This window comes from Prosopis cineraria, unplaced genomic scaffold, assembly GCF_029017545.1.
Source record: "Prosopis cineraria cultivar Desert tree isolate PC_DT_omini unplaced genomic scaffold, ASM2901754v1 PC1781, whole genome shotgun sequence".
Taxonomy (NCBI): Eukaryota; Viridiplantae; Streptophyta; class Magnoliopsida; order Fabales; family Fabaceae; genus Prosopis; species Prosopis cineraria.
The window spans coordinates 2,405-28,018 of NW_026557106.1; the positions used below are offsets into that span (position 1 = coordinate 2,405).

Sequence of the window (25,614 nt, forward strand, 5' to 3'; positions counted from 1 at the left end):
GGTTTTAGCTTTGGCTTGCTCAAGAAAACTGACTCCTGTGCTTAAATCAATTGTCATTGCCCAAGAATTGTGTGTCTGGTAACTTATATTTTACATAAAGTATTAAATGTAAATATAGATGTAGATACCAAATCAGGGCAATCTTTACAAAGTATAGACTCCTGAATCTCATTCATAATGTATTTTAATTTTCAAGACCAAAAGTTTGTGAAAAATAATATTTAAATCAATTACAAATGTTTATTTATTTTATATTATAAAGGTATGAATTATAAAACTTCATCAACATCCATCTATCTTTATTACCTACAGTTTAAAATGTCTCAAAGTTTAAATGTATACGGGTACTTCTTCTGGCAAAACAAAAACAAAAAAAACAAATTGTATCTACAAGCACATGCTCATTCGATTTATGTCACAATTATTTTTTATATCACTTAAAGATTTTAGAATTTCAGTGACTTGATCATCAAGCAAGCAATGTTGCTGGAAAGAAAAAGAAAAAGAAAATTGATGAATAAAAATATACCAGTTTACAAAAACTAATCTCAAAATATATAAAATATATATATATATATATATAGGGAGAAAGAGAGAGAGTAAAATGATAATATATCAATGAACAGGAATAGATAAAATGGACGGTGCAGAAAGGTCAAATTCATTCATTAAAAAAAAAAAATCAAATATGCCAGATGATTAGAGTGAGATTATGAGAAACTGAAATCTCACTCAAGTTGGCATAAAAAATCTTCTTTTTTCCCTTCCAAATTCTCAATTCTCGTTAGAATTCCCTTTATTGTAATGTCAAATGCATCCTCACAGTCTCAAATCTGGATCTCGGATCGCCATATATGATTCTGGGAATAAGCTTTATAACCTCTTCTCTCATGGCCATCATTTTACCCTTTGAAACTCTCAACAAAATGTCACTGATCTTCACTCTTTTCCCTATCACCTCTTCTTCTGGTATAAACACAGAGATGTAGACCCATCCTTAGGCAAATGCCATAAATATTGATCATAAGCTGATTCTGTATCAAAGAACACGGAATACACCCTGCTAAAATAGAGTCAAAAGTTGATCTTCTTGTAAATGAATCTCCAGGAGGCTGCAAGCAAAAATGTGAACTTTGAAACACCTTAATAATACTCATAGGGTCTTCACATTGTTGCTGTCACCATCATAGCAACCAAGATACTTGCAGGTTTTTGAAGATGAAAGACACTGTTTGATGAGCTCTTCTCTGATAAGCTGTGTTGAATTTGGTCTGGGAGCACCTACAAATGAAAGCAGGTAGGGTCTTCTCACCCTCCTCATTCTCTTCTGCCACTTCAAAACCTCACGGTCCTTCAAAGGGTGAAAGTAAGTTGGGTAAGGAATGGGAAAATCATTAGGATATGAACCAGATTCTATAGGCAAAAAAGTCATATTGGAAAATTGTGGAAGAAACATAAGCTTTGTTCCCCAATCAGAATCGTCCTCTGTTCTTCTTCTGAAATCCCAGCCAATTCTTCCTCCAACAAGGAAATGGTCTCTGCCCCACATTCGCCTCCATTCAGGCCTTCTTGAAAGCCACTTTGAGAGTTCTATAGGAGAAGCATCTCTTTCTGAAACAGTTGAATCCCATAGATATTGGCCCACATCAAGGCCAGCATAGTAAGGCACAAATACAGCAGAAGCCAGCGAGGAATTCTTGGTTAGGCATCTATAATGCTTCATCTTGTTATGAAAAATGACTTCTAGTGAGAACTGGTTAGTGGCATACCAACGATTCTTCAGCAGCAAAACTTTTGCTTTTGATCTCTCTGTTAGCGTGATCTTAGGTCCAAGACCTAAATTGATCATGTAAGGACACATGTCCATCCATTTCAAGAGTGTGTGACATCTTTTGAGCAAGTCCACATTAAACCTACTAGGAAGATCATACATATAGATATATTTGCCCGAACAAGGATCCCTATGTTGTTTTTGAATATGTATGGGGTTTTCATTTTCTATGATAGTATTTGTTTGCGAATCAGAGACAGAGACAGAAACAGATTTATCAGAAGAAGTAGTGTCTTTTCCTGGGAAATTCATGGTTTGATCAGAATTACTTATAGAAGTGACGGGGTGATTAGGCTCATGGGCTTGGTTGGATATGAGCAAAAAAGTGATCCCACTCTGACCATGAAGAACAGCCATGTAATCCAAAAGAACAACGAGAAACATAGTACAAAGGAGGTGAGAAACACAAACCTCAGGTGATCAAAGAACTTGTCCATCATATTCTTCATTGTTAGATATGGCTTGAGAGAGAAAGCTAGAAACAGAGATTGTGTTCTGGGAGTATAGGAATTGACCTTGTCTTATTGGTTGAAAAGGAAAATGCAAGGGGGGAAGCCATTAAAGACAAAGAAGGAATAACCATAATGCTGTTATAAACGCGCACTATTCAATGAATGTGGCGAGTGAACACAGTAAGGAATTTATGTTGTGTCATCAATAAGCTATTTACGTTGACATTTGACAGTAAGAATGGAGATACATTTTTATTGCGTTTAATGATTACTGATTTTCCGGATATTTACGTATATGGCGAATATGTTCGTAAGTTACTGGAAAGCGTCAGACCTTGTAAAATAAGTATATTATTTGTTTTCAGATACTATAAAAAAGGAGGAGAAAAACAAACCTCAGTTGATGAAAAAACTTGTGCATCGTCTTCAATATCTGATACGGCTAGAGAGAGAAAGCAAGAAAGAGAGATTTTGTTATAGGAATTGATCTTCTTATTGGTTGAGACTTCCGAGGGAAACCTAACGACAAAGGAAGAATAACCATAAGTTTCATAGAATCTGGTGAGTAATTAAAAATAAATGAATATGTGTTGTATCATTAGTGAGTCATTGAGTATGCTGACATTTACAGTAGCAGCAGTAGTAAGAAACGTGATCTGACATATTACATGATTTCATTGCATTTAATGATAATGATCCTCATTTAATATATCTGATTTTCTTTTTAATGAATTGATTGTGCGTGGAATAAATTCGTTTTTAATCTCATGACTGGGGCTAATCTTATTAAACAGGGTAATTTTTTTTTTGTTTTTTTTCTCTGTCCAAAAAATAGGCAACTTCGACTTGCAGGGGACGGAAAATTCAGTCCTATCGGTGGGCCAACGACGTTTTAAAAAAAAAAAACAAAGAAGAAAAAGAAAAAAGAAAAAAAGAGCGACGTTGTGTGGCAGTCTTGGCTAACAAAATTATCCCATTTTTAAGAACAAGTTGACGGGCTAACCTGTTATTTATTTATTTATTTAAAAAAAAAACTAGTATGTACCCGATGCATATAAATTAATTAACAAAATGTATATAAAATAATAATAGTTAATTTGATAATATACATGCATGTATGAATATATGTGTATTCCATGTATATATAGATAGGTAATTAGATATAGAAATAGTAGAATACTCTAAATAATCGATTGCTTCTAAAGAAGGATCAGAAAATTAGGGAGTTATTAAATTATGGGTTATAAATTTTCAAAATGAAAGAATAAAAATAAAGTATATTATAAATAGAAATCTATATGACTTCACATGTAAGTTGAACAACGGAAGATAATTAGAGATTGATGTACTAAACAATGTAAACGATCATTTGAAATTTTTTGTAATCACTTGTAACAATGTTAGAAGATAAAAAAAAAACAATTGTGGGAAATAAAAAAAAAACAATATACAAGAGAATATGGACCTAAAAATTAAGTTAAATTCGTATTTGAATTTACATTTCTTGCTTGAGACAACTCTGGCATGTAATATAAAGTGTTGTTGTTGTCTTGTAATGCCAGGGTAATAGTTTTTTACTCTCACACACACATTTTGTGATTCTAATTTAAAAAATAATCAAATAATATTACTAAAATGGATCAAGCATAAAGACTAATCATCATCATTAATTTTGAAAGTAGAGAACTAGAACCACATGCTCTTATTTATTGTCTTTTGGCCATTGAATATCTAAGTTGAAAAACATTATTAATCATGCATTAGCATAAAAAGAGAGAGAAGTGAGATTTGGCCATAGCAACCTCTAACTTGGAATTTATTGTAAGTATTTGGAATTAACAACAACAATGACAATGCAAGATAAGAAACTCAAATGATAACACAAAAACTTCATAGAGTAAATGTGTGAGGTGTCCAAGTTATGGGTGAAACTATCTTGGAGCATTGTAAGCATGTCTTGTATTGACCTATATATATAGCATTTATAGGATAAAGGACTTCACTAGCTTGCATTCTTTCAAAGAAGAATAAAAATAGAAGAATCTAAGTCCAAATATTTGAGAAGCTCGAACACATGCATTAGTTTCTAATCACATTTGAAACTAAATATTTAGGGCAACAAAATTCTAAATCATAAATCAGATTCCTTTTAGCATGTTATTTGTTGGAAGTGACCCACTAATTGAATATTATATCTTCTTCTATGATTTGTTCCTTGCTTTTCCCCTTTTGGATTCTAAATAACATGGACTTCCTTTCCAAATATGCATAGACATCTTAAAAAACAAGGGTAAGCATCGGCTAGTTCAGTGCCAAAAATTTAAGTACAAAATTAAAAAGAATAAAATAAAATAAAGCAATTAATTAATTAAATATAATTTATATATATATATATATATATATGATAATTTAGTTAGTTTGGTATATTCAATTTTAAATCTAACTAATCAAATTAAACCGATCAATTGAAATATTTTTTTAATAAAAGATCAAATCAAACTGAAAAGCCGAATGAAATAATAAAAATTTGATTTGATTAGATTTGATTTTTAGTTTCTATTCAGTTTTGCTCATCCTTGTTAAAAAGTAGACAAATGCTTGCTACTGCCTATTACCTTTATTCATGAATTTGTGCATTCAGAGATATAAATGACAATTATTTACTCCATTCCTTGGCAAGGAGAAGTTATTAAGGCACAAATATATATATATATATATATATAAGTAGAATTGCAAGTATCATCTACATATTAACACAAGCAAATTTTGTAATGCTACAATTCTAACCTATCCATGTCAACATTGATTTTTAAAATGTTTTAAAAATAATAAGCATGATGTCTCTGACTATTAAGATAACTTTCTATCACCCCTTATTTTATCCCTTGTTATCCTAGTCCTTTTTTCACTTTATTCCTAAATTTTTCCTCCCATGATCCCATCTATTATTATATAATAACTTCCCTCAACTTAAACATTAATAAAAGGCAACTTCCCTCAACCTAAAAATTAGAGAATATTTAGGAAGATCAAATGCATCACGTCATTTTTGGTCTGTTCAATAAAAACATAACATTTAGATTGCATTAAATATAAATTAATTTTGATATTAATGATGGTAGAGAGAGAAAAAGCAAGAAATTAAATGTGCATTCTGTTATAAAAATAAAATTAATTTAAAAATATCATACAAGATTTTTTTATTACTTGAAGCATTTTAATTAGACAGGCCACAAATAATGTGATGCAGCCGATCTGCTTAAGTATTTCTCTAAAAATGAACAAATTCCATAAAAATAGAACCATGAGTATCATCTATAGCTTGACAAGTAAGCAAATTTTGTAATGTTGCAATTCTAACCTATCAACATCAACATTAATTTTTAAAATATTTTTTAAAAATAATAAGCATGATATCTCTAACTGTCAAGATAACCTCTTCTCCCTTATTTTCTCTCCTATTATGTTAATTTTTTTTCAATTTATTCTTGAAGCTTCTCTCCCGTAATCCCATAATCCCATTTATTATCATATCATAACTTCCCTCAACTTAAAAATTAATAAAATGCCTTCAATCCCTCAACTTTCACAATCTATTCTCAAAAATTTCTCTACTAATTCAAGCTTAATTATCTTTTCAGTCTAACTATTTTTTCCAAATCATCACAAGCAATACAAAGTAATTTAATACTTATGAGATTCTAAACTAATTTAAAATTTATAAAATTGAACATTGACAAATTTCCTAAAATATATTTAACTAATTACATGAATCCGAGATTTAATGATTAATCATAAATTATTTTTTATCCCCATAACTTTCATCTTATTATAACTTCATTCAAGATCTAATATTGTGACATTTAGCTCTCCCTCCAGCTTCAAGCACAGATTCTTTCATTACATATGTAAGTGCACATGAACTTTTTGAATTTCATCCTCATTCGACATCAAGATGCTATCAACCACCATCAAAGTTAAGTTTTGAAGTCCACAAGCCATGAGTGGCGCCTCATCTTTCTTGATGAGATTTTTCATTCATTTCACTCTCAGTTAATTCATCTCCCCCCCTCTCAATCTCCATTATATTCTTAGCCTCATTCATCTCTCTTAAAATTAACACAATCTTTGCTCTCTCTCTCTCTCTCTCGCTCTTTTTTGTTGTTGAAACATGGTCTAATTTTTGAACTTTGTTTGGTTATAATAGGTCTCTAACAACACTTCGCTAACAACGTGTATATAATTTGTTTGAAAAATTCTTTTTTATATACTTTTTGTTCCATTCATTATTGTTAATTTTGTATTTATTCTACCACTTTGGACTCAATGTAAAAAGAATTGTGCATTGCTTTGGAATTGTCCTTCTCAATGGAAGAAAATCGCCACTCGGTTTACCTAATATCACCTTGTCTCAATTAATGAATGTTACAAGTTTTGCCAATTTCATAGGTATTCAACCTCTCTTTAACTAAACTCTCTTAAAAGTTTAAGGCCTGAAAAGTAAGAATTTTATTTTTTCCTCCTTTATTGAATCTACTTGAAATATGGTAGTTGTTATCATGACATGTTGTGATGATTAGTCACTATGAAATTTACTCAATAATGTATTCCATCTCATTTTTATTATTTCTCATTATATAATTCTAGTGAATCATATAACTTAAAATTGTCCTCTTTTTAGTACTTGGCATAGTCTAAATCCTCTATTAATATAAATCCTTCTCTGTTATGTATACAACCTTGCAAGAACATTTTTAAAAGATAGCTTGTGTCAATGATCTTCTAACTAGATCAAAGTGAGTGATGGAACCCCAAGTGTGAAATTAAAATTCCAAGAAGGTAAATCCTATCGCATGCTCTATTGGATTTTTTTTTTTTTTGGCATGTTCATCCTCAATCCTTTAAAAAGCTTAGTGCCACCTTGGCTTCTCTTTTACTAAGAATTAAAGTTGTTGTCCCTAAAACAACAACTTAATGCTACAAATCAAAAGAATTCAGCTCTTAATTCAAATCTAATTTAAATTAATGAAAGCATACAAATCATAGTCTTTAAAAATGACAAAATGATATCAAATTTTTGATACAATCGTTGGTATCAATTTTAAAATTTTAATTTATGCTTAGCTAATAATGGGTAAAATTTCAATATGTTTTTTTGACAAAACAAGTAAACCCTTATACTTAAATAGAATTAGAGCAAAAAATGAAATTCTTTATGTGAAATCAAATTACTAATTTTTATAGTTAATTCAAAAAATATGAATCACTAAATAATAAATTATCTTATTGTATGGTTAACTTTTTTTTTGGTTGTTTATTGTATGGTTAACTTATTATCCCCAAACCATAAGCTTATGAAAAAATTATACATGATAGATATCAAACATGACTCACACCTCTTCCTGCAGGACATAGCTTTTGGATCTCCCGTTTCCATCACTGTTACAAACTCTTCATAATTTATCATTCCATCCTATGCACATATGATAAATTTTAATTTCTTCTTCACACAAAAGCCAATATTTACATGTTTATTTCTTTATATTTTTCAAATAAATTACAATGCTCATAAGTTATGAAAAATGTTACATAATTTATTTCTATATATATTTTTTTTTGATTCATTTGATACCACTACATAGCACAAGCCATATACTAGTTAGACTAACTTCACCATGTTTCGCAAATAGTTGAGAAGTAAGCAAGATGTTATTGTGCTTGAAATTCCTATGTGGTGTTCTGTGAGTATGGTTTCCATATTTCACAATTAAATTATAATTAAGAAGTAAAATTAATTTCACAAACCGGATTGAGGTGTTGCAAGTTATTATGCTTGAAATTTTTTAAGATTTTTAAAATTAAAAATTAAAATTGTAAATTAGTTGAGAAGTTATGGTAATAAATAAAATAACAAAGGGTGAGAATATTTAGAAATAAGAAAAAGTTGATCATGTAACTTTCATATTATATTATGAATTTAAAAATTAAATCAATATACCTAAACTATAAATAACCTAAATTATAAATAACTATCATTGTCAATCAACACTTGTCTTCTCTTCTTTGCAAGTTTGAAGTCGTCGTTGTGATTCCACCTTCACCGGTGATAAGTCTCTGCAATGTTGTCATCTATATGATTCCGTTTTAGTTTCCATGCAATCTTGTCTTCTGTTCTCATCCATTAGCACGATAGCTTCATCGTAGGTGAGTTCCTTGCCATTCTTTGTCTTGTCTATCATATTTGATATACTTGTTCTTTGACACTTCGTGCGCCCTATGTTGTACGTGCATTCTTCCTGCCTCTTTGACCTCTAGAGTCCCGTTAATTGTTGTTGTTGTTTTCAAAAGAATTTTTTTTCCAAGAAAAAAGACAATCTGCCGTGCTCTGCTTGCATGTCTACTTTGATTTCTCTATAATTCCTATACTTTTGTCTTCTTCTTTCTTAAAAAGGGGGAAAATTCTAAATTTCTTGTCCAGGATATCTCTTGAGTGATTATATCTGTCCATCAATCACTGTTGTTATTGTTCTTCTTTATTAAAAAAAAATACAATTCATGCGCCCTAATTGAATCCCTGTTGATATGTCTTTCCAGTCACTTTAATTTTTGTTGTTGAAAAAAAATACTATTGGTTGTCTAAGTCCATTGCCCACCCTGTTTTCACGACTTGCACAGATCAAGATGGTGAGTGGAGCTGTTTTTCGGTGTGAGTCCGTTATGTAACGAGAGCTTTAACGCTAGTGAGTTCCTGGTCATTCTTCCCATTTCTTTATGAACTAAGCTGTTTCGCCATTGTTGATTCACCCATGCAAGTCCTGTTTTGTTGTTGCTTATTCATTTAATAATTCTTCTTCTTCGCCTGAGTGCTACTTGTTCTTCTTTATTTTTGTGTTCCATTCCTGTATAACAATATCCTGCCTTTTGTGTTTTTGAATAGCAAAAGTAAAAAAATCTGGTAGTTAAAAATTTCTTGATTGAAGCTTCCTTGATGCGGCTGAGCGTTTTTGTGAAGAAGTTGGAGGTTGCAGAAGGTTTGTGTGTTTTAGTCATGTGGTTTTTTTTTTTTTTATGTTTTTAATTAAGGTCAATCCAGTCTTTTAAAAAAAAATAAATCATTGCTTTCCATGATTAAATCCTGCATACCAAACAAGCGCAAAGGTATGATTCCATTGAAAATTTTAGCCATAATAAACATACTTTTTAAGCCAATTCACACTCTCATTCCTTTTCTATCAAAAAGTATTCAGCTGTACCATTTTTATAAATTGAAATGCTAAAAACAAAGCAGGTAGTTTGAGAATAAGAAAATTATCTTGGCAAAGACTTCTTGCACAAGCACGTTGGAATATATGGAAAACTATATGCAAAAAAATGTACTTTGAAGATGATATTCCAAAAAGCGACATTGCCTCCTCTTGTGCTTAATAGATAATCAACAGCATAAGGTTTTAATCTAAGACCAATCATTTGAGCAGAAGAGATAGAGATATGAAATTAAGTAGAGTCATCTTAAACCAGAATAGGTTAGACTTGATATTGATAATTTTGTTAGTGTTAATGGGCTTGTTGCTTGTGGAGAAATCATTAGAGATGATAAGAGTAATTGAATTAAGACACTTTTCAAATATCTTGGATATTACCCCAACACAATTGCTAAGCTCATGAGAATTTTGGAAGGCCTTGATATTTGCCGAAATGTGAATTATCCAAAATTAACGTTTACTCTAATTTTATTGAGGTTCTATCACTTATTGATGGCAACTACTATGAAAGCCACCGTCTTTCTGTAATTATCAAGAAAATATGAGATCTCATTATGAGAGATTAGGTTACATTTGACAATGTTTATAAGGAAACTAATAAAATGCATCAATCCACTTGCATACAAGATATCAAGTGACAATTTTGATATTTCTATTTTCATCAAGCCTAGAGTCAAGAAAATAAGTTGAGTTTACAAGCTAGCCTGTTTAACCGACCAATTTTAATGGATTAGATTGAAAGAATTGGTTCATTTTTTAAAATGAGTTGGGCTAGTCCAACCTGAAAGATTAATAGATTAAAATGAGTTGGCTCGTGAGTGAACTTATTTTTTTAAAAAAATTAATTTATTTTTTTAATTGCAATATGTTTTCTTGTAAATTTACAATAATAATGATATTTCTTAAATATATAATTTATGACTCTTAAACATGTTCTTTACATTTAAAAGATAATGTAAATATTTCTTACAATTTACAAATAAAATTTTTGTTATAATTTGTAAATTGATGATTTATTAGTTTTTATGAAAATATTTTGAATATATATTATTTGTTACTCTCATAAGATCTATTAATCGAAATCACAAATAATAATTCATTGAAAAAATAATATGAGTTTATATTTAAATTTTTTTCAGTAAAAGGATAATATACTTAGACAAGAAGATGATTAATAGTAAAATCTAGAAATTTTTTTTGATATTTTAGCTTCATTTTTCTATTTAATTCTTAATCTGTAAAAACAAATATAAATAATATCAAAACCACATCTAAATTTTTTGTGATACCAAAAATATTTTTAATTCTAATTTTTTTTATCAATTTCACATCTATTTTAATATTCAAGCTTACTTCTAGTGAAACATCCAAGTGAAAAAAAAAGGTTTGGATTCTACATTTTTTTTGTAACACTGCAGTTTTTTAAGAATGCATAAAAGACCATTTAAATTTAGATAGGTGTTGGAAAAAATACAGTTTATTGTGTGAGACTAGTATGATTTACAGGGATAATTTAATATATATGTATATATGATATATTAATTATAAATTTTAAATCATTTAAAAAAATAAAGTTATGGGCTCACCAACTGCTAGTAGGTGTGCTGGATTGAGTTTTTCCACTCCTTTTATCTTGACAACTAATCCAACCCAATTCCATAAAACTTTAAAAAGTGAGGGCTGGCCCAGAACCTATTTTCACAGCGTTAGCTCAATCCACTTAGGACTGTACAAGCCTTATAACTCTTGATATGATTAGATTTTATTCTTTTTATACAGTTGTCCCGCGAATCCACCGGACCAGGCTCGAGGCCCAACTCCCAGGTGCAAAGTTGCTCGCCGTGAGTCATTGACTGCCCGTCTTCTGCTGGTGCTCGTGCTCACCTTCTTGAATCTGCTCCGGTCTTGTTTTTCTCACGCGCAAGTTGAGCCTAGTCTCCACTGGCCGCTCCGATCTGCAACTTTGTGTGTTCTCCCTTGCATCCGAATAGTCCGTTTCACTGTGTCTTAGTTGCAGCTTGCGTTCGTTTCAGTCTCAAACAAAAATCTGATGCTTTTTCTGTTGTTTCCAATTTAAAACTTTGGTTGAAAACCAATTAAATGCCAAAATCAAAGCTATTTAAACTGATTGGTGATGAATTTCGTAGTTTTGACTTTTTTCTTGCTACATGTGGTATTAGTCATCGTTATGCACACTATGAAATGGGCACTAATGAACGTAGACATGGATACATTGTTGAATTGGTCTTGCTTTATTAGCTAATGCTGGTTTACCTTTAAAATTATGGGAAGATGCATCTCTCACTGCTGCTTATGTGACAAATTTACTTCCTTCTTTTGCTATTCAGTTTGCAACTCCATTTACCAAACTCTTTCACAGAACTCCTTATTACTCCACACACAGGGTCTTTGGTTGTGCTTGCTATCCTCTTATGTGTCCCTATAATTCTCACAAGCCCTCTTTTCGGTCTGTTGAGTGTACCTTCTTAGGTTACAGCATGTCTCACCACAAATGTCTTGCGCCAGATGGTCGTCTTTATATCTCTAATGATGTGCAGTTCAATTAATCAGTTTTTCCTTTCAAACATGTTTCTTCAACTTTTTCTGCATCCCGTTCTGTGGTAGTCTTAAAGCATTCGTATTGGTCTAAGCCTCAGAGTGAACCCTATGATTTGTAATATTTATATTAGTACATTACAGATTTGTTACAAATTTGTAAACATACAAATAATTTATCTTTTGGTGTTTGATGTTCTGAAACAGTTTATATGGAGTGTGTGGTGCAGGGCATTATAGAAACACAGGTTAGTTCCTTGTTCTACTCTGTCCTTTGGGTCGGTTGCTTTCTTTGAACAATTGGGGTGGTCTTTTGGTTCGATTAAATTGATGACTTTTGGTCTGTCTCTTGTTATTGCAAGTTCTTGATCCTGTTTTTACGGTGTCAAAGACATCAAGTCTTGACCATTTTATGCCATTCTTTAAGGCAGTGCAATGTGTGGTTGGTGAAGTATTTCTTGTGTTTCATGTTTGAACTTTATTCATAAAATGCATATCAAGTTGCTAGGATTGGCAGGCACCCTGGAAGTAAATCATAGGCCCATCAGTGTTTCAAGTCAACGTATATAGTTTACACATTGCTATCTTTTGTAGCATGTCGAGGCCCTTGAGATTCTCCTACAAGGTCTATGTGGTGTTCATAAAGAGCGATTGAGGATCCATGAAATTTGCCTCAAGAGTGGTCCCAACCTTGGTGAGTTTCTGTATTTTGCCATATCATGATAATGTGTGGCAAGCAATATTTCCGTTTCTTTTGTCCTGTAAAAGAAGAAATTTTGTTACTAAAGAAGAAGAAAGAGTGTTATTTTCTTAGAGCAAACAATAATAAAATTAGAACAAGCGAAGATTCATTATTAAAATAAGGCTCTTCAATCTCTCTAATTATCTTACGAAATGGCCCTTGAAAATACTCATCACTAGGACACCAGTGAAACGACAGATAAACAACTCTGAATGAATTGCTCTTCAAGATATGAGCATCATCCTCCACCCAATGCACCAAATAGCAGCTGAAGAGCCTGTCACTAATAGGCTTTGCACATTTTCTCCTGCCACTATAAATCATCAAAATTTGTTTGGGGCAAACCTAGCATTTCTTGACAAATTCAACGTGCCAATTCTTGATGTCATTGCAGCAGACCAATTCGAGAATAAAGAGCAATTTTTTCTTATTGTATCTGGAGTAAGTTCTTTATCAGGCCTCTGAAGATGTAATTATATTTTTATATTTATTTGCTGTGGACAATGCAACCTGATGGTGATCATTACCCTTTTTCTTACTGCACAATTGGAAGATTCAGGATGTTGCAGCGTTTAGACCAGGATGAAGTGGAGTGATTCCATGACTTTTGATTTTTTTTTTCCTCAAAGCATTTCTTCTGGTGTGTTTGAAATGTTTGTCCATTAACACATCTAAATAAAATTGAGAATTCTTAGTTTTGTGCATTTGTCAGGTGAATAATGATTCTCTGACCTTCCTTTTTCAGGAGCTGTATCTTCGGAGGTTAGACTCTTGTGTGATCTTGAGCAGACTGAACCATCATGGTATTAATTATGAATTTTATAGCCATTTATTCTTGTTAGTTCTCCATTTTATACCCGTGTATGCGTGTCTTATATGTGTAATGACTTGGTGCAGGACCGTCAGACATATAGGGGGTGCAATGAGAGGTGCTGGTGCTGAGCAAATTTCAGTTCTGGTCAGGACAATGGTGGAAAGCAAAGCAAGCAAGAATGTACTCCGCTTGTTTTATGCGTTGGGGTACAAGTTAGACCATGAATTGTTGAGGGTGGGCTTTGCTTTCCATTTCAACAGGGGTGCACAAATCACTGTAACTGTGTCATCAATCAATAAAATGCTGAAGCTGCATGCAACTGATGAGGCTGTGCCAGTAACGCCTGGTATTCAGCTGGTTGAAGTAACAGCCCCTGCTACTTCTGAAACCTATACGGAGATTGTTTCTGCTGTGTCATCCTTTTGCGAATACCTTGCACCGTAAGATGCCTTTATTGTCTTCTGAATTGCACAATTTTATGTACTCGTCAAGAGCTGCTACCTTTCTATCTATGCATGGTGGCTGTGGCTGTGGCTGTGGCTGGTGCCACGTGGATTGTACTAGAAAGCCATTATATCCATTCTTGTCATAGCTTGCTGATGTTCTTTGCATAATTATTGATGAAACTAAGGGCATGTTTTGATAGGGGATAGTTGAGGAAAAGGGAAGAAAAGAGGTGACCTTTAAACTTTTTACTTGGTCGAGAGTTATTAAGGAAAAATAGCGGATATTGCAGTGAGTTTAACTGACCTTTCAAAATCCTGGAAAGTATGTCCTCCCTTGTGATTTTATGTTCCTTCTATTTTAGAGATTTTGGAGGAGAGAGTTTTTCCAAGTTGTTCATTCCCCTTCTTTCCCTTCAATCGTTAAGATTGAAATGTCACTGGATAGAGAGGGAGAGGGAGGGAGAGAAGAGAGAGAGTGACACGAGAAATGAGCGTGCATGGAGTCCGTTTTTACTACCCACTCTCTTTTTTCTGTTATTTCTGAGATATTTGACATTTTTTTGTAAATATATTTTACAAACTTTTAATTTCAGAGGATCCAAATCAAAGAAATTGTTGTCTGATGTCTTCCTTGCCGCTGGGAATTAGTCATAGGGTCTTTTGAATCCGAGTGGACTGGCAATTGAAATTTTAAAACTGACACTTTACGATGGCATTATCAAAGTTTTTGTTTCTATTGATATAATCACTGATACGCCCAATCATTTGGTATCAAAATTTCAGGCTTCTCCATCTATCAAAACCAGGCATCTCAACTGGAGTTGTTCCTACTGCTGCTGCAGCTGCTGCGTCTCTTATGTCTGATGGTGGGGGTACCGCCTTGTAGCTTCCTTGTTCTGTTGTAATGCCCTTTATTTCTACAACATTTTTTAATGAATCATAAATACGATTTTGTATTCGTTTTGCTATCTAGAAAATAGAAATATGACATCTATTGCAATATTCAATTGTTTATTTTATAATCAAATGGTGTAGCCTTGGTTTGGCCCAGTTCATTTTTTAACTGGACTGACTAATTTGATCCCAAAGTGAGCTAGCGATAGATGAGTTATGTGGGATGAAAAATGTCCAATATGCATTTTCCCCACTGAAGATCCCATTTTAAACTTCCGTTGCAATGTGTTTGGCCCAAAAAAAAAAAACCTTTCATTTTCTCTTACAGCAGGTTGAATACTGAGTATTTCAGTATGAGGTATAACATATTGTCTGTTGATAACTTATGGGGATTAGATAGAGACATGTTTTATCCACTAAGATCCCATTTTTTATGAGCAAATGATTTTTAAACTAATTCCACACATTCTTTCTCTCCCTTTGCTTCATCCCCACTTTTATCTACTTCACTCTCTCTCCCCAACATATCCTCTCTTCACTCTCACAAAGTCACTCGCTTCTGGGTTGAAGAATCGAGCTAGCTCGTCCACCATTCCCAAGTCAAGCATGTCGTTGACTCGCTTCGTCAAGTAATTCGATAATAGAGGGAAAGACACGTCCACCCAGAGGATGCAGCAATTGTACCTTGGACGAGATCGAGCTTAGTGGCGATGTACAATCATCGAACGCATTTATCGTGGGGTCAAATTGGTCCACCAGAAGAGCCTGAATGAACAAGTGGGACCCATCAATGATAATGGGGAGCTTCCTCCTTGAGCTGATATCGGAAATAATGGACCTGACGACTAAGCGAAAATCCGACGATGAGAACTCTTCGTTCATAGGGTCCACATCTCCGAGGAGGTGATGTGGGACGCTGTTTCATTGAGCCAAAGGAATCTTGTTGGTGATGATGTCGAGTCCTTTGTAAACTTGCATTTTGTCTACGTTGATAACTTTTGAGTAAGAGCAGCGAGTGGCGAGGTTGATGGACAGGCGAGACTCCTCGCAGCCAATGGTGCCCATTATGAGAACCACCTTATCTTTCCTGCGGTGGCGGTAGAGGAAGAAGTAGGGAAAAGGGCAGGCGAACAAGAACCTTGTACGTTAATTGGAACAGGGCAATGGTAGGAGTGAGTGAAGTGGATGGAAGTGAGGATGAAGCAGAGGGAGGGAGAGAGTGTGGGGGTCCCATCCTATTAAAAATAAGAAGATGACAGGCGACGGATGCATCAATTTTTATAATTACAAATTTATTTCACACCATTTCATAATATAAACCATCCAATAATTTTTAAAAAAATAATTAAAGGTTAAATTAGAGTTTGAGTTTAAAAAAATAACATATATTGAAGAAATTAAACTTTAGCTTAATTCTGATAAATTTTGATAAAAAATGGTTCGAGTGGCCCATTTATATTTTATTCCAAAAAAATATTTTTAACTTTTAAACCAAATTTAAATTTTAGAATATTTGTTTATATTTGTTTATACTTTAATATTAAAATTTTTACTATTTATTTTTAACATTTGAATGTCATAATTTGTATTTAAAAAAAAGAATATAAAATATTATAATAAAAAATTTAATTTTTAAAAATTTAAACAAAAAAAAAAAAATAAGTGCAGGCTTATGAGCCAAACTTTAAGCTTTTTAAATAAGAATCGGTATTTAAAAAATAACCTTTTTTTTTTCATCGGGTATTTTGAAGAGTGTGAGTATTTTAAGTTTATTGCCCACCTATCTTATTTTACATTAATTCAGATGTTTGCATAGATTGAGCCTTTAACTTGGTGGTTTTGCGGGTACTATTGGAGAGACACAATTTGCGTGCTCAGCTGTGCCTTGATGCTCAAATATGAGATCTCAAATTAAGCTGTCTAAGATTTTAATTACTTAGACAAGTGCCTGCTGGTAAAAAATAACATAATTAATTTTGATATAACTGGACTTATGGACTTACTTATATGGCCAGCCCATATAAGCTCGTCCTGTCTATTTTTCAGTTCTATCTCGAACGGTTTGAGCTTAAAATAAAACTTGCAAGTTCTGCTAATCAGGATTAAAATAAAAATGTTTGCCAATTGGTAAGGGCTCTAAACTTCTGATCGCGTAGCATTAATTCGGGGGGGGGGGGGGGAAAACTGCAAGGATCCGGTCATCTTTCATATAGAATAATTTAATTAACTCATAAAAAAGAATAATTTAATTAATAATAAATCAACATAAGAGTAATGCCATGTAATTCATTGTGCAAATTTTACACATCAGAATGCTTTTAATGGGACCGATAGATTAAAGGAAAAATCACTACAAAGTCAAAGGACTATAAACATAATAAGGTCCCATAAAATAGACAAATTATTCCCAGTTCCAAATTTTTTATTTTAGATATATTTTCTGTTTAATTATACTGGAGCCTTGGTAATCAACCTTGAATAGTTTTTGTAATTAAAGTAAGGATATGTTTTAGTAGTTAAACATAAAATATTTTTAAAAAAAATGGGCCTTGGGGGTATTTATCCATTTGGACCTTACTGTATTTAGAATTTCTATAAGGGACTTTGGAGTAATTTTTCCTATATTAAAAGGTAAATATATTGCATAAATACAAGATCATTTAAATAAAATTTATAATTAAACAATCTTCATATCTTCACGACAAATGAACTAAAGGGTAACTATGCAGAAAGCTGCCCAAAAATGTGTGCATAATGAAATTATGAAATTACAAGAAAATACGTGGGGGAGTACACTAGGGCCCTATTTGGTAGGAATGATTATGAGTATGAGATTGGTATTGAGATTAAATAATCCCACCTTTTATCTTTGGTATGAAGGAATAAGAAATTTAATCTTAATCTCAATTCCACCTAAATAGGATCATCCAATACCACCACTCCTCTGATATTAAAAATTAATCTTAGGTTTTAGGACATGGCTTTGTTCTTGCGAGAGAGAGGCAAGAGATTGTGGTTGTGATCTGCCATGAATGCGAACAAGAAGCTTAGGAAGTAATAGAAAAAGGACGCACGCAAAAAAAGAATAGCCAAAATTGAATAAAAACCAACAGTTTCTTTGAAGGGATTTCTAATCAATTTTTTTTTTAATTTCAAGAGGTATTATAATATTTCATAATTTACATTTAATTATAAAATAAAATAAAAGGAAGTATTCCTCACAAGTATTATCACTTTATGCTAAACATGATTTTAAAACCTTATTCTCAATTTTAATCTTAATTCTAATTTCAATTTCAATTTTAATCTTAATCTTTTTAAATTGAGACCTGCTTATCAAATAGGGTCTAAGTTTCTTGATGAATGTGATGTCAATGATGCTGACCAAACATTTGACAACAAAGAGTCAATGAGAGAGATGTTGTATTTGGCAAGAAATAACACGAAATCAAATTAGGGAATAGTATGGCAAGAGACATGTGGAAGTGCAATTCTGTTTTTCATAAATTTTCAGGGAGATGGTTTTGCTTTGCCCGTCTAATGACTTAAAGAGTTTCAAGATACGACAATATTGCTTTCGCGCACCCACAATGGGCAATTATTAATTTAATTAGTTCATCATTCACATCACACCACCAAAACTGTCTTTTTATTTGGGAAAAAAAATAAATCTTATGCAGATCCTTATCATATCGCATCTCGGGGCAATACGCCAACGCAAAACTAAATACTATGTTGCAGCATTTACAAAAACTCGAGGCACCCCAGCAAAAGGATGGCAAATAAAGCCAAAGCTACTTTGTTAATATCGACTAATTATAAGGATCATCATGTAATTTTTCACATAAGTAACAATGGCAGCAGAACCCTTAAATATTCAATTTCGCAAGAGGAAAAAAAGATTTAATTTTGTTCTTCAATCCATTAAGCAAATCAAGGTCATGCAGTCGCCCATGATCGCTTAAAGTTTTTCTGAGTGACGACAATCATATATCCAACCAACGTGACCCCGAAGCATGCAAAACCTTTCAATCCTGACTTTCACTTCACCTTCATATCCATCACGTAATTCTTATAACAAACCGTGCGTGCGTGCGTGTGTCATTTTTTTCTTCCATTACTAATATTATATCATCCTCCTTGTACCTCCCAAATTAATCCACACAACTGAATCATGAACACTTCTTCCATATCCATCCATGCCTGCTCTCAAACCAAACCCCCCAGTTCTGATCATGACTCGCTTTCCATACAAATCCTCCATTCATCAATCCAAACTCTGATAAACTCGTGGCGTGCAAGACAGAAATGGCTTCACCTCCTCTCCATCACCAAACCCAGAACCCAAGTTCCTCTAGATCAAAACTTTGGTCCAAATTGGCGGACCCATTTGGTTAGTTTCCTAGAATCAACATGGGTTCACATGTTCTCGGTCCTCTTCCTCGCACTGGATCTCCTCATCACCATCCTCGAGCTGTCCTCCTCTTTGCTAAGTTCCTGTCAGAACAGAACACAAAAGAAAGCTGCAGAACTTGGGTTTATTCTCCACTGGGTTGGGATCGGGATCCTGGGTTTGCTTTCTGTGAAGACGATGGCTTTATTGGTGGGCTTAGGGTGGTCCTTCTTCAGGCATGGTGGGTATGTTGTGGATGGGAGTGTGGTGATTGGGGCTTTGGTTTTGGAAGGATTCTTGGAGGAGAAAGGAGGAGGTCTGGTTGTGGTAGTGATGCTGTGGAGGGTAATTAGAGTTCTGGAAAGTGCCTTCGAGTTGAGTGATGAAGCCATTGAAGCTCAGATTGAAGGTATAGTTTGCCAGTTTGAGGCCATTAGTGAGGAGAATAGGAGGCTTTCAGAGACAATTCAAAAACTCGAGGACGATTTAGATCAATGTTGCTTCCAATCCAAGCCAAGTTTCTCAGTTTCATAACCAGTTTTAATTGTCTTCCCCTTATGATTGGTGCAGCAGGTATAAGTATATATATGTATATATGCATATTTAATTATGGATTATGTTTCTCGCATGCATGATTTTTAATGTTCCTGCTGGCGGCTTACAAGCGGCAATGTAAACTTGAAACAATATTGTTACGCTTCAAACTATATTCAAGATCAGTAAAAATAAAGAGCAAGAGGCTCGTTAACTTGAACTCTTACACTCCGGCAGCATAAATTTATAATCCAAGTATTATTCCTCAGGTGACCAGATACACATACACATACATACATACATACATACATACATATATATATATATATCTGCTGGAGACAATTAATATTTTGGTTGGCGTAATATGTTTTTGTTTATATTGTGAGTGGACGATTTGATATTATACTCATGTTTCTTATAAATAGGCTGGCAGGTCATATACGGTTAAACAGATTGTATTAGGGCTCAAATTAAGTCTTAATGTCTTTGAAGAAGAGATTGGTGAATAATTTTTTTAATGAATTCACACAATGATTAAATAACCACAACCTGATTACTTTTCTCTGCTTATTCCCCTAATGCTCTTGTTTCCGCTGTTCTATAAATATAGATCGATATTCTCATTTTCTTGATGACTGCATATTACGTACCTTCATCACCATTGTGGAAGCATGTTTAATATATAACTTTCAACCCCCGGGGATCTGCTTAGTGGTTTAATTTAGATAGTTAGGTGTGAAGTTTAATGTGCCATGATGATAATAATAACAATATTTGTTGTGAAATAAAATTATATTCATCATTTGCCTTGTATATTGTTTTTTTTTTTTTGGGAAATTATTTCAATCTCAATGCCATTCGTTCTTGTCTCTTTTTTAAAACCTTGTCATCACTCACACGATAAAGTTATTGGCGCCGCTGGATTACACTCCTGATTTGTTTATAGAAGATAAAATATCTAAAAAAATAAGAGAAAAATAGACTTCCTGAAGTGTGCCGGGAAGAAAATTTATCTGCACTTGCGAATGTTGTAGATTTTCACTACTATACAGTATGAAAACTCTCTGTCATGTCTTATTCTGTTGGCAATGAAAATATATATAGATGCGTGTCTATGTACTGATGTACATATATCTCTTCCGTCCCAAAAATTAAAATAAAATTATATATATATATATATATATCAGGTTTTTCCAGTGTTATGCTCCAATCCTCATATTGTACTGAATGATCTGATATACTGTGATTGTCTGGATAATCAGCATGACATGAAAAATTAGTGTGGGAAAAATTCCACAAGTACCCAAAGGAAAAATGCTGGGTCTCTGCCAAATAATAACAACACATAATGCTCTAGTTTCACTGATGATCACCTTGTTTAGTGTGGGATGGCAATAGATGTATATTATAAAATATCTATATATTCTTGTTTACTCTTTTGTCAAGAAATTAAACTCTCCATCTCAAGTTGTATACTGAATAATATATGTGTGTACTGTCCCATGCTATATATATGAGAGTATGATCACCAGTCGTCGGAATCATTTTACATGTTGATAATGATAATTCGGTAATAATTACAAGATTTTTTGTTCTTCGACTAAAACTATATATGTGGAGAAGCATGGCAGAGGAAATGAAATGGAAAAGGGCAGCATATATCGTCCTCTTTCCCGAGTTGAGTTAATTAATTGCCGAAACCCTGTTTCAAAAGAAATTATACATCATTAATTTATTGCTCCAAAATATGACTCAGAACTACGAGCTCTCGTAGTTATATGGTGAAAAAATTGTGGCTAACCTATAAAGTGGAATCCATATACCTTCTTGCGATGTATGATATAGGCTGCAATTATTCTGTTCATATTAAAGTCAAGGTGAATATACCCCACGTTGTTAATACGGATTCTGCTTCATTCCCTCTTATCTGAAATATCAAAAATATTGACTACCCATATTTGAAACCAAAGCCAACTCGTCATAATTCATGTTTCCATGGCAGAGCGCAGGGATGCCTCATTACCTAATAATGTTTTGCAAGATTAATTAAGGAATATTCACAGGCACCTATTTCTCGACACATGCAAGCATATATACCAACATATACACACGTATATTTTGAACTAATGTAAAGAAATAAAAGCATCTCACAGTCCTCGGTAATATAGAATCCGCAACATGACAATTTAGATATAACCCATAACTGAGAAAGAAAACGCTCCAAATATATACTAAAACTCTATCTTTCATGCGTTACAGGCGTGTGTCTGATCCCTTGGTATGATAAGTAATTTTCCCATAAAAGAAATCAATCAAATAATGACTCGAGATATCATAATACATATCTATGTGGTACTAAATGCTCTTGTCAAGATCTGAAGGAGTGACTTGGTGGTTGAACTACACAAACAAAGAACTTAGGTTTTTGATAATCATCAGTAATAATCATGAGATGATAATACCAGATCTATTAGTTCATTTTCAATTTGGCCTCTCTTATATCAGAAACTTTTTTCTTCGTTCCATCCGCTGAAGCTTTTTCTGCAGAAATTGTGAAGAGATAGTCATGATTAAACGCCAACTGCTCCTTATCGGCTTTTATTACTCTTAAAAGTTCAAACTGGAGAAGCCAAAATGACTTTAAGTGCTAGGCTTTAGATTTAGCCTAGCTCGATGAGCTTCCATTTGGTACGTCTGCTTAGGTAAGCCTGCCAAAAAAGAAACTCAACGGTACAAATCAGCAAACGAAAAGAAACTCGTTCCAGTCTTCCAGATACTGCCAAAGAATACAAACAGTTTGTTTGGTTTTATGGTGAAGCCGAGTACTGGAAACTGACACGCCGATGTCTTCGGCTTCACCTTATTGTACCTCTTTTCCATCACCATATGGATTTGCCCTGCATATGAGTATGATGATATCCATATATTATATACCACTGAACAACAAAAGGTGAGATCTTGATTAGTAATTAAGCCATCCCAGATCGTCGATTGTTTTGATTTTGCCATTTGTTTTTTCCCACTTCGACTTCTACAAAATCTCCGCTTTATCACCACTTGGTTTCAATTCTCTAATGTTGTTTAGGCGCAATAAAAAATGATCCGAGTGTCAGTTTTCATGTCCGGGAAAAGGCATGAACTTTGTGAAAATGCCCTGTTTTTTTTTTTTTTTAAGAGGACCTCGTCACTTTTTTTCTCTCTTCTTCTTTTTAATTATTTTGATTTCATTAAATAAATTAATTTTAATCATAATCTTGTTAGATAGTGACGAACGATTGAACAATGAAGAGGAAAAAAATAAAAAAGAGAGAGGGTAAAGAACCGCTTTTTTCTCACGACCCAAGTCTATGTAAAAGCAAAACCCAACCAGTAAAAGTTAATAATATTAACAACATTAAATTCGGCACATAGTTGCGCTAGAAATGGTTAAAGCAAGTCAACTAAACAACAAACCCAAAGAAAGACAACAAACAGAAGATAGAACGCTCTCTTGGTACTTTCACTACCGCTTTCTCGCTTAGCTACTTCTAACCTTATTAACATCTCTCACCCTCGCTCTTTCTCGTTTTCTTCTTTTTTCAACTTCAATGGCTTCGTCACCCATTTTCCGAAACCGACCCGTGACCCGTATTACTTGACTCTTCCCTTCCTCTGCAATTTCAAAGCTTTTTTTCTTGTTACCTCTGTCTGTTTTTTCTGTGTGAAGGACCTTGTTTTGTTTCGCTGGAAAACTCAATCAGCTATTCTAGTTTTCGTTCTTTTGTTTATATTTATTGAATGGGTAATCTTGTTCTGGCAACCCACTTTTAGATTTTGTGCCTAAATATCTCTGATTTTTCTTTTGCTTGTTATAGGGTATCAATTTTGCTCCTGTGGGTTCGTAATTTTATGAGCCTTTTCATCTCCGCTTCATATATAGTGTTCCAAAGTCTTCAATCCAATCTGGGTTTGTTGTAGTTTTGGTTAAAAGTTCATCCTTTACTAATTATACCGAAATTGGAATTCAATCTTGGCGGAAAAATGTTGGCTCAGCAACAAAACCCACATGCGCTCTTGTGCTCTCTGCAACAGCAACAAATTGATTCGAAGGAAATAAACAGTGAAGGTGAAGCGGATGTTAAAACATTCTCAATAAGGTACAACCTACGCCCGCAAATTTGTCTCAACGAATATATCCGTGCTTATCTGGTTTTTTGTGAATCATTATTGCATGTTCTATTTGCCCTCATCTGATCTCTTAACCTTCATATCCTTTTCACTTCAGTGATTTGAAGTGCCGTTTAGGTATAATTTCGTTATAATCTTTCAACCCTTACAACTTTGATAATTTTCTCAGCTCATTGCTTCTTGTTAGCCATTGCTTTCTCATGCACCTTCTTTTTTTTGGTCATGATCATCCACATGTGGGTTCTAAATTCTACCTTCGTTACTTGTGTTTGCACTTCTGTGGCGTTTGGTTATAATTTGTCCATAAGCTTTCAACGCCTCACAAATTTGATGATTTCAGCTCAGTACTGCTTCTCTATGAACGAATTTGTTGAGAATAAAAGAAGGATTTTGATTGTTTATATATATTTGTTGCAGACAGTATGCTCTTGCTTCCCGTCAGAGAAATCTCCTTCAAAGCTGGCCATTTCCAGAGAAATACCTGCAAATGTGTCTTGATCGAGGTCTGAGAAATGTGTTGCCACCTTTCGTGCAGCGTAGTGATGACTTGGTTTCTGAGTCATCACATAATGACTTGCCAAACTTGAATATTGCTCCTTGTGATCAAGATTATGATGCTAAGAATGTTAGAGTTTTCAAACCTGAATCATCACCAGAACATCATTATGATCCCCTTGAACTGAAGAAGCAGAATATTACGAACCACAGTGATTCTGGTCTGTTCTCCAATAAGGAAGAAAGATCAAAAGCGATGATGAGCAGCCTGCAGGAAGTGGGTGTGATTTCAGTTTCACCCCGAGTTTGTGTCGAAAAGAGCAGCCAAATGCTGAATTTTTCATCAAAGTCAGCCAAGTTGGACAGAAGAAGAAGAGAAGAAAAGGAAGATGCAAGAAAAGGTCAATGGCGGATATTCTAGCAGTGGCAAAGCATTGTACTTTAGAGGAAATTTATAGGGTAAACCTGTTCTCTTACACTGCAACTGAGAATATTATTGAAGGATATTGCCATGAAACAGCACCTCTTGAGATTGATTCTAAAAGTACTAGAGGTGATCATGAGCTAGTTGATGTTGATGTTAATGTCACTTGTCTAAGATAAATTGATTTCTTCCAACAAATGTACTAAGCTAGGTGCAATATTAATTAGTGCAGTACATTTCTTCTGTGTCTTTGCATTACAAATCAATATATTGAGCCTTCTGATTATCAGTATCATGCATTTGCTCCCAAAGGTCAGCATGAAGCATTTTCAGCACGATGATCTCTACTATTACAAATGTTGTGTTTACTGTTTATCAGAGAATCAGAGAGAGGGGATGATAGTAAAAATAAAGTAAATAACACGTCACAGTATATCACACTTTTTTTATGTTATTTTCTCTGAATATGACGGATAGTTGTATAATATTGAAAAAAACAATATCAATCTGATATTTTAATGGTTGGTTCTATGCCTTTAATTTGGTACAATTAATGATGTTATTTCATATGAATTCATTAGCTAACAGGCAGAAACAAATTAAA

The 25,614-nt window shown here is 33.4% G+C and overlaps 4 protein-coding genes across 9 annotated transcripts; 3 read left to right on the forward strand and 1 right to left on the reverse strand.

The window, feature by feature from the left end:
* Positions 1 to 728: 728 nt before the first annotated feature.
* Positions 729 to 2,188, reverse strand: LOC129300870 (probable xyloglucan galactosyltransferase GT12). The gene is given in 5 exon segments (XM_054939471.1): positions 729 to 823; positions 826 to 984; positions 987 to 1,049; positions 1,052 to 1,163; positions 1,166 to 2,188. Coding segments are annotated over 5 exon segments (1,452 nt in total).
* Positions 2,189 to 11,337: 9,149 nt separating this feature from the next.
* On the forward strand, positions 11,338 to 15,130 carry LOC129300868 (mediator of RNA polymerase II transcription subunit 18). 6 transcript variants are annotated; one of them, XM_054939469.1, is made up of 7 exons: positions 12,309 to 12,349; positions 12,696 to 12,795; positions 13,238 to 13,284; positions 13,397 to 13,483; positions 13,589 to 13,646; positions 13,741 to 14,097; positions 14,887 to 15,130. In XM_054939469.1, exons 4-7 carry the CDS (start codon positions 13,426 to 13,428, stop codon positions 14,987 to 14,989), a joined length of 576 nt encoding a protein of 191 aa, XP_054795444.1. In that variant the 5' UTR covers positions 12,309 to 12,349; positions 12,696 to 12,795; positions 13,238 to 13,284; positions 13,397 to 13,425; the 3' UTR covers positions 14,990 to 15,130. The 6 variants fall into 6 exon arrangements, with proteins under 6 accessions (XP_054795441.1, XP_054795442.1, XP_054795440.1 ...); XM_054939466.1 differs by lacking the exons at positions 13,238 to 13,284; positions 13,397 to 13,483 and adding an exon at positions 11,338 to 11,567; XM_054939467.1 differs by lacking the exons at positions 13,238 to 13,284; positions 13,397 to 13,483 and adding an exon at positions 11,338 to 11,535.
* Positions 15,131 to 19,106: 3,976 nt separating this feature from the next.
* Positions 19,107 to 20,151, forward strand: LOC129300867 (uncharacterized). The gene has a single exon (XM_054939463.1). It carries the CDS (start codon positions 19,172 to 19,174, stop codon positions 19,922 to 19,924), a length of 753 nt encoding a protein of 250 aa, XP_054795438.1. The 5' UTR covers positions 19,107 to 19,171; the 3' UTR covers positions 19,925 to 20,151.
* A 3,245-nt stretch (positions 20,152 to 23,396) lies between these two features.
* Positions 23,397 to 25,007, forward strand: LOC129300869 (uncharacterized). Its single transcript, XM_054939470.1, has 3 exons — positions 23,397 to 23,417; positions 23,779 to 24,060; positions 24,509 to 25,007. Exons 2-3 carry the CDS (start codon positions 23,945 to 23,947, stop codon positions 25,005 to 25,007), a joined length of 615 nt encoding a protein of 204 aa, XP_054795445.1. The 5' UTR covers positions 23,397 to 23,417; positions 23,779 to 23,944.
* The last annotated feature ends 607 nt before the right edge of the window (positions 25,008 to 25,614 follow it).

Bases quoted from the DNA above. Each gene is read 5' to 3' on its own strand.
- LOC129300869 (XM_054939470.1), top strand. From the start codon at position 23,945: ATGTTGGCTCAGCAACAAAACCCACATGCGCTCTTGTGCTCTCTGCAA. The intron at 24,061-24,508 runs GTACAACCTACG...TATTTGTTGCAG, and splicing joins GTTAAAACATTCTCAATAAG to ACAGTATGCTCTTGCTTCCC.
- LOC129300867 (XM_054939463.1), top strand. From the start codon at position 19,172: ATGAACACTTCTTCCATATCCATCCATGCCTGCTCTCAAACCAAACCC.
- LOC129300868 (XM_054939465.1), top strand. From the start codon at position 12,314: ATGGAGTGTGTGGTGCAGGGCATTATAGAAACACAG. The intron at 12,796-13,588 runs GTGAGTTTCTGT...TTCCTTTTTCAG, and splicing joins CAAGAGTGGTCCCAACCTTG to GAGCTGTATCTTCGGAGGTT. The intron at 13,647-13,740 runs GTATTAATTATG...GACTTGGTGCAG, and splicing joins GAGCAGACTGAACCATCATG to GACCGTCAGACATATAGGGG.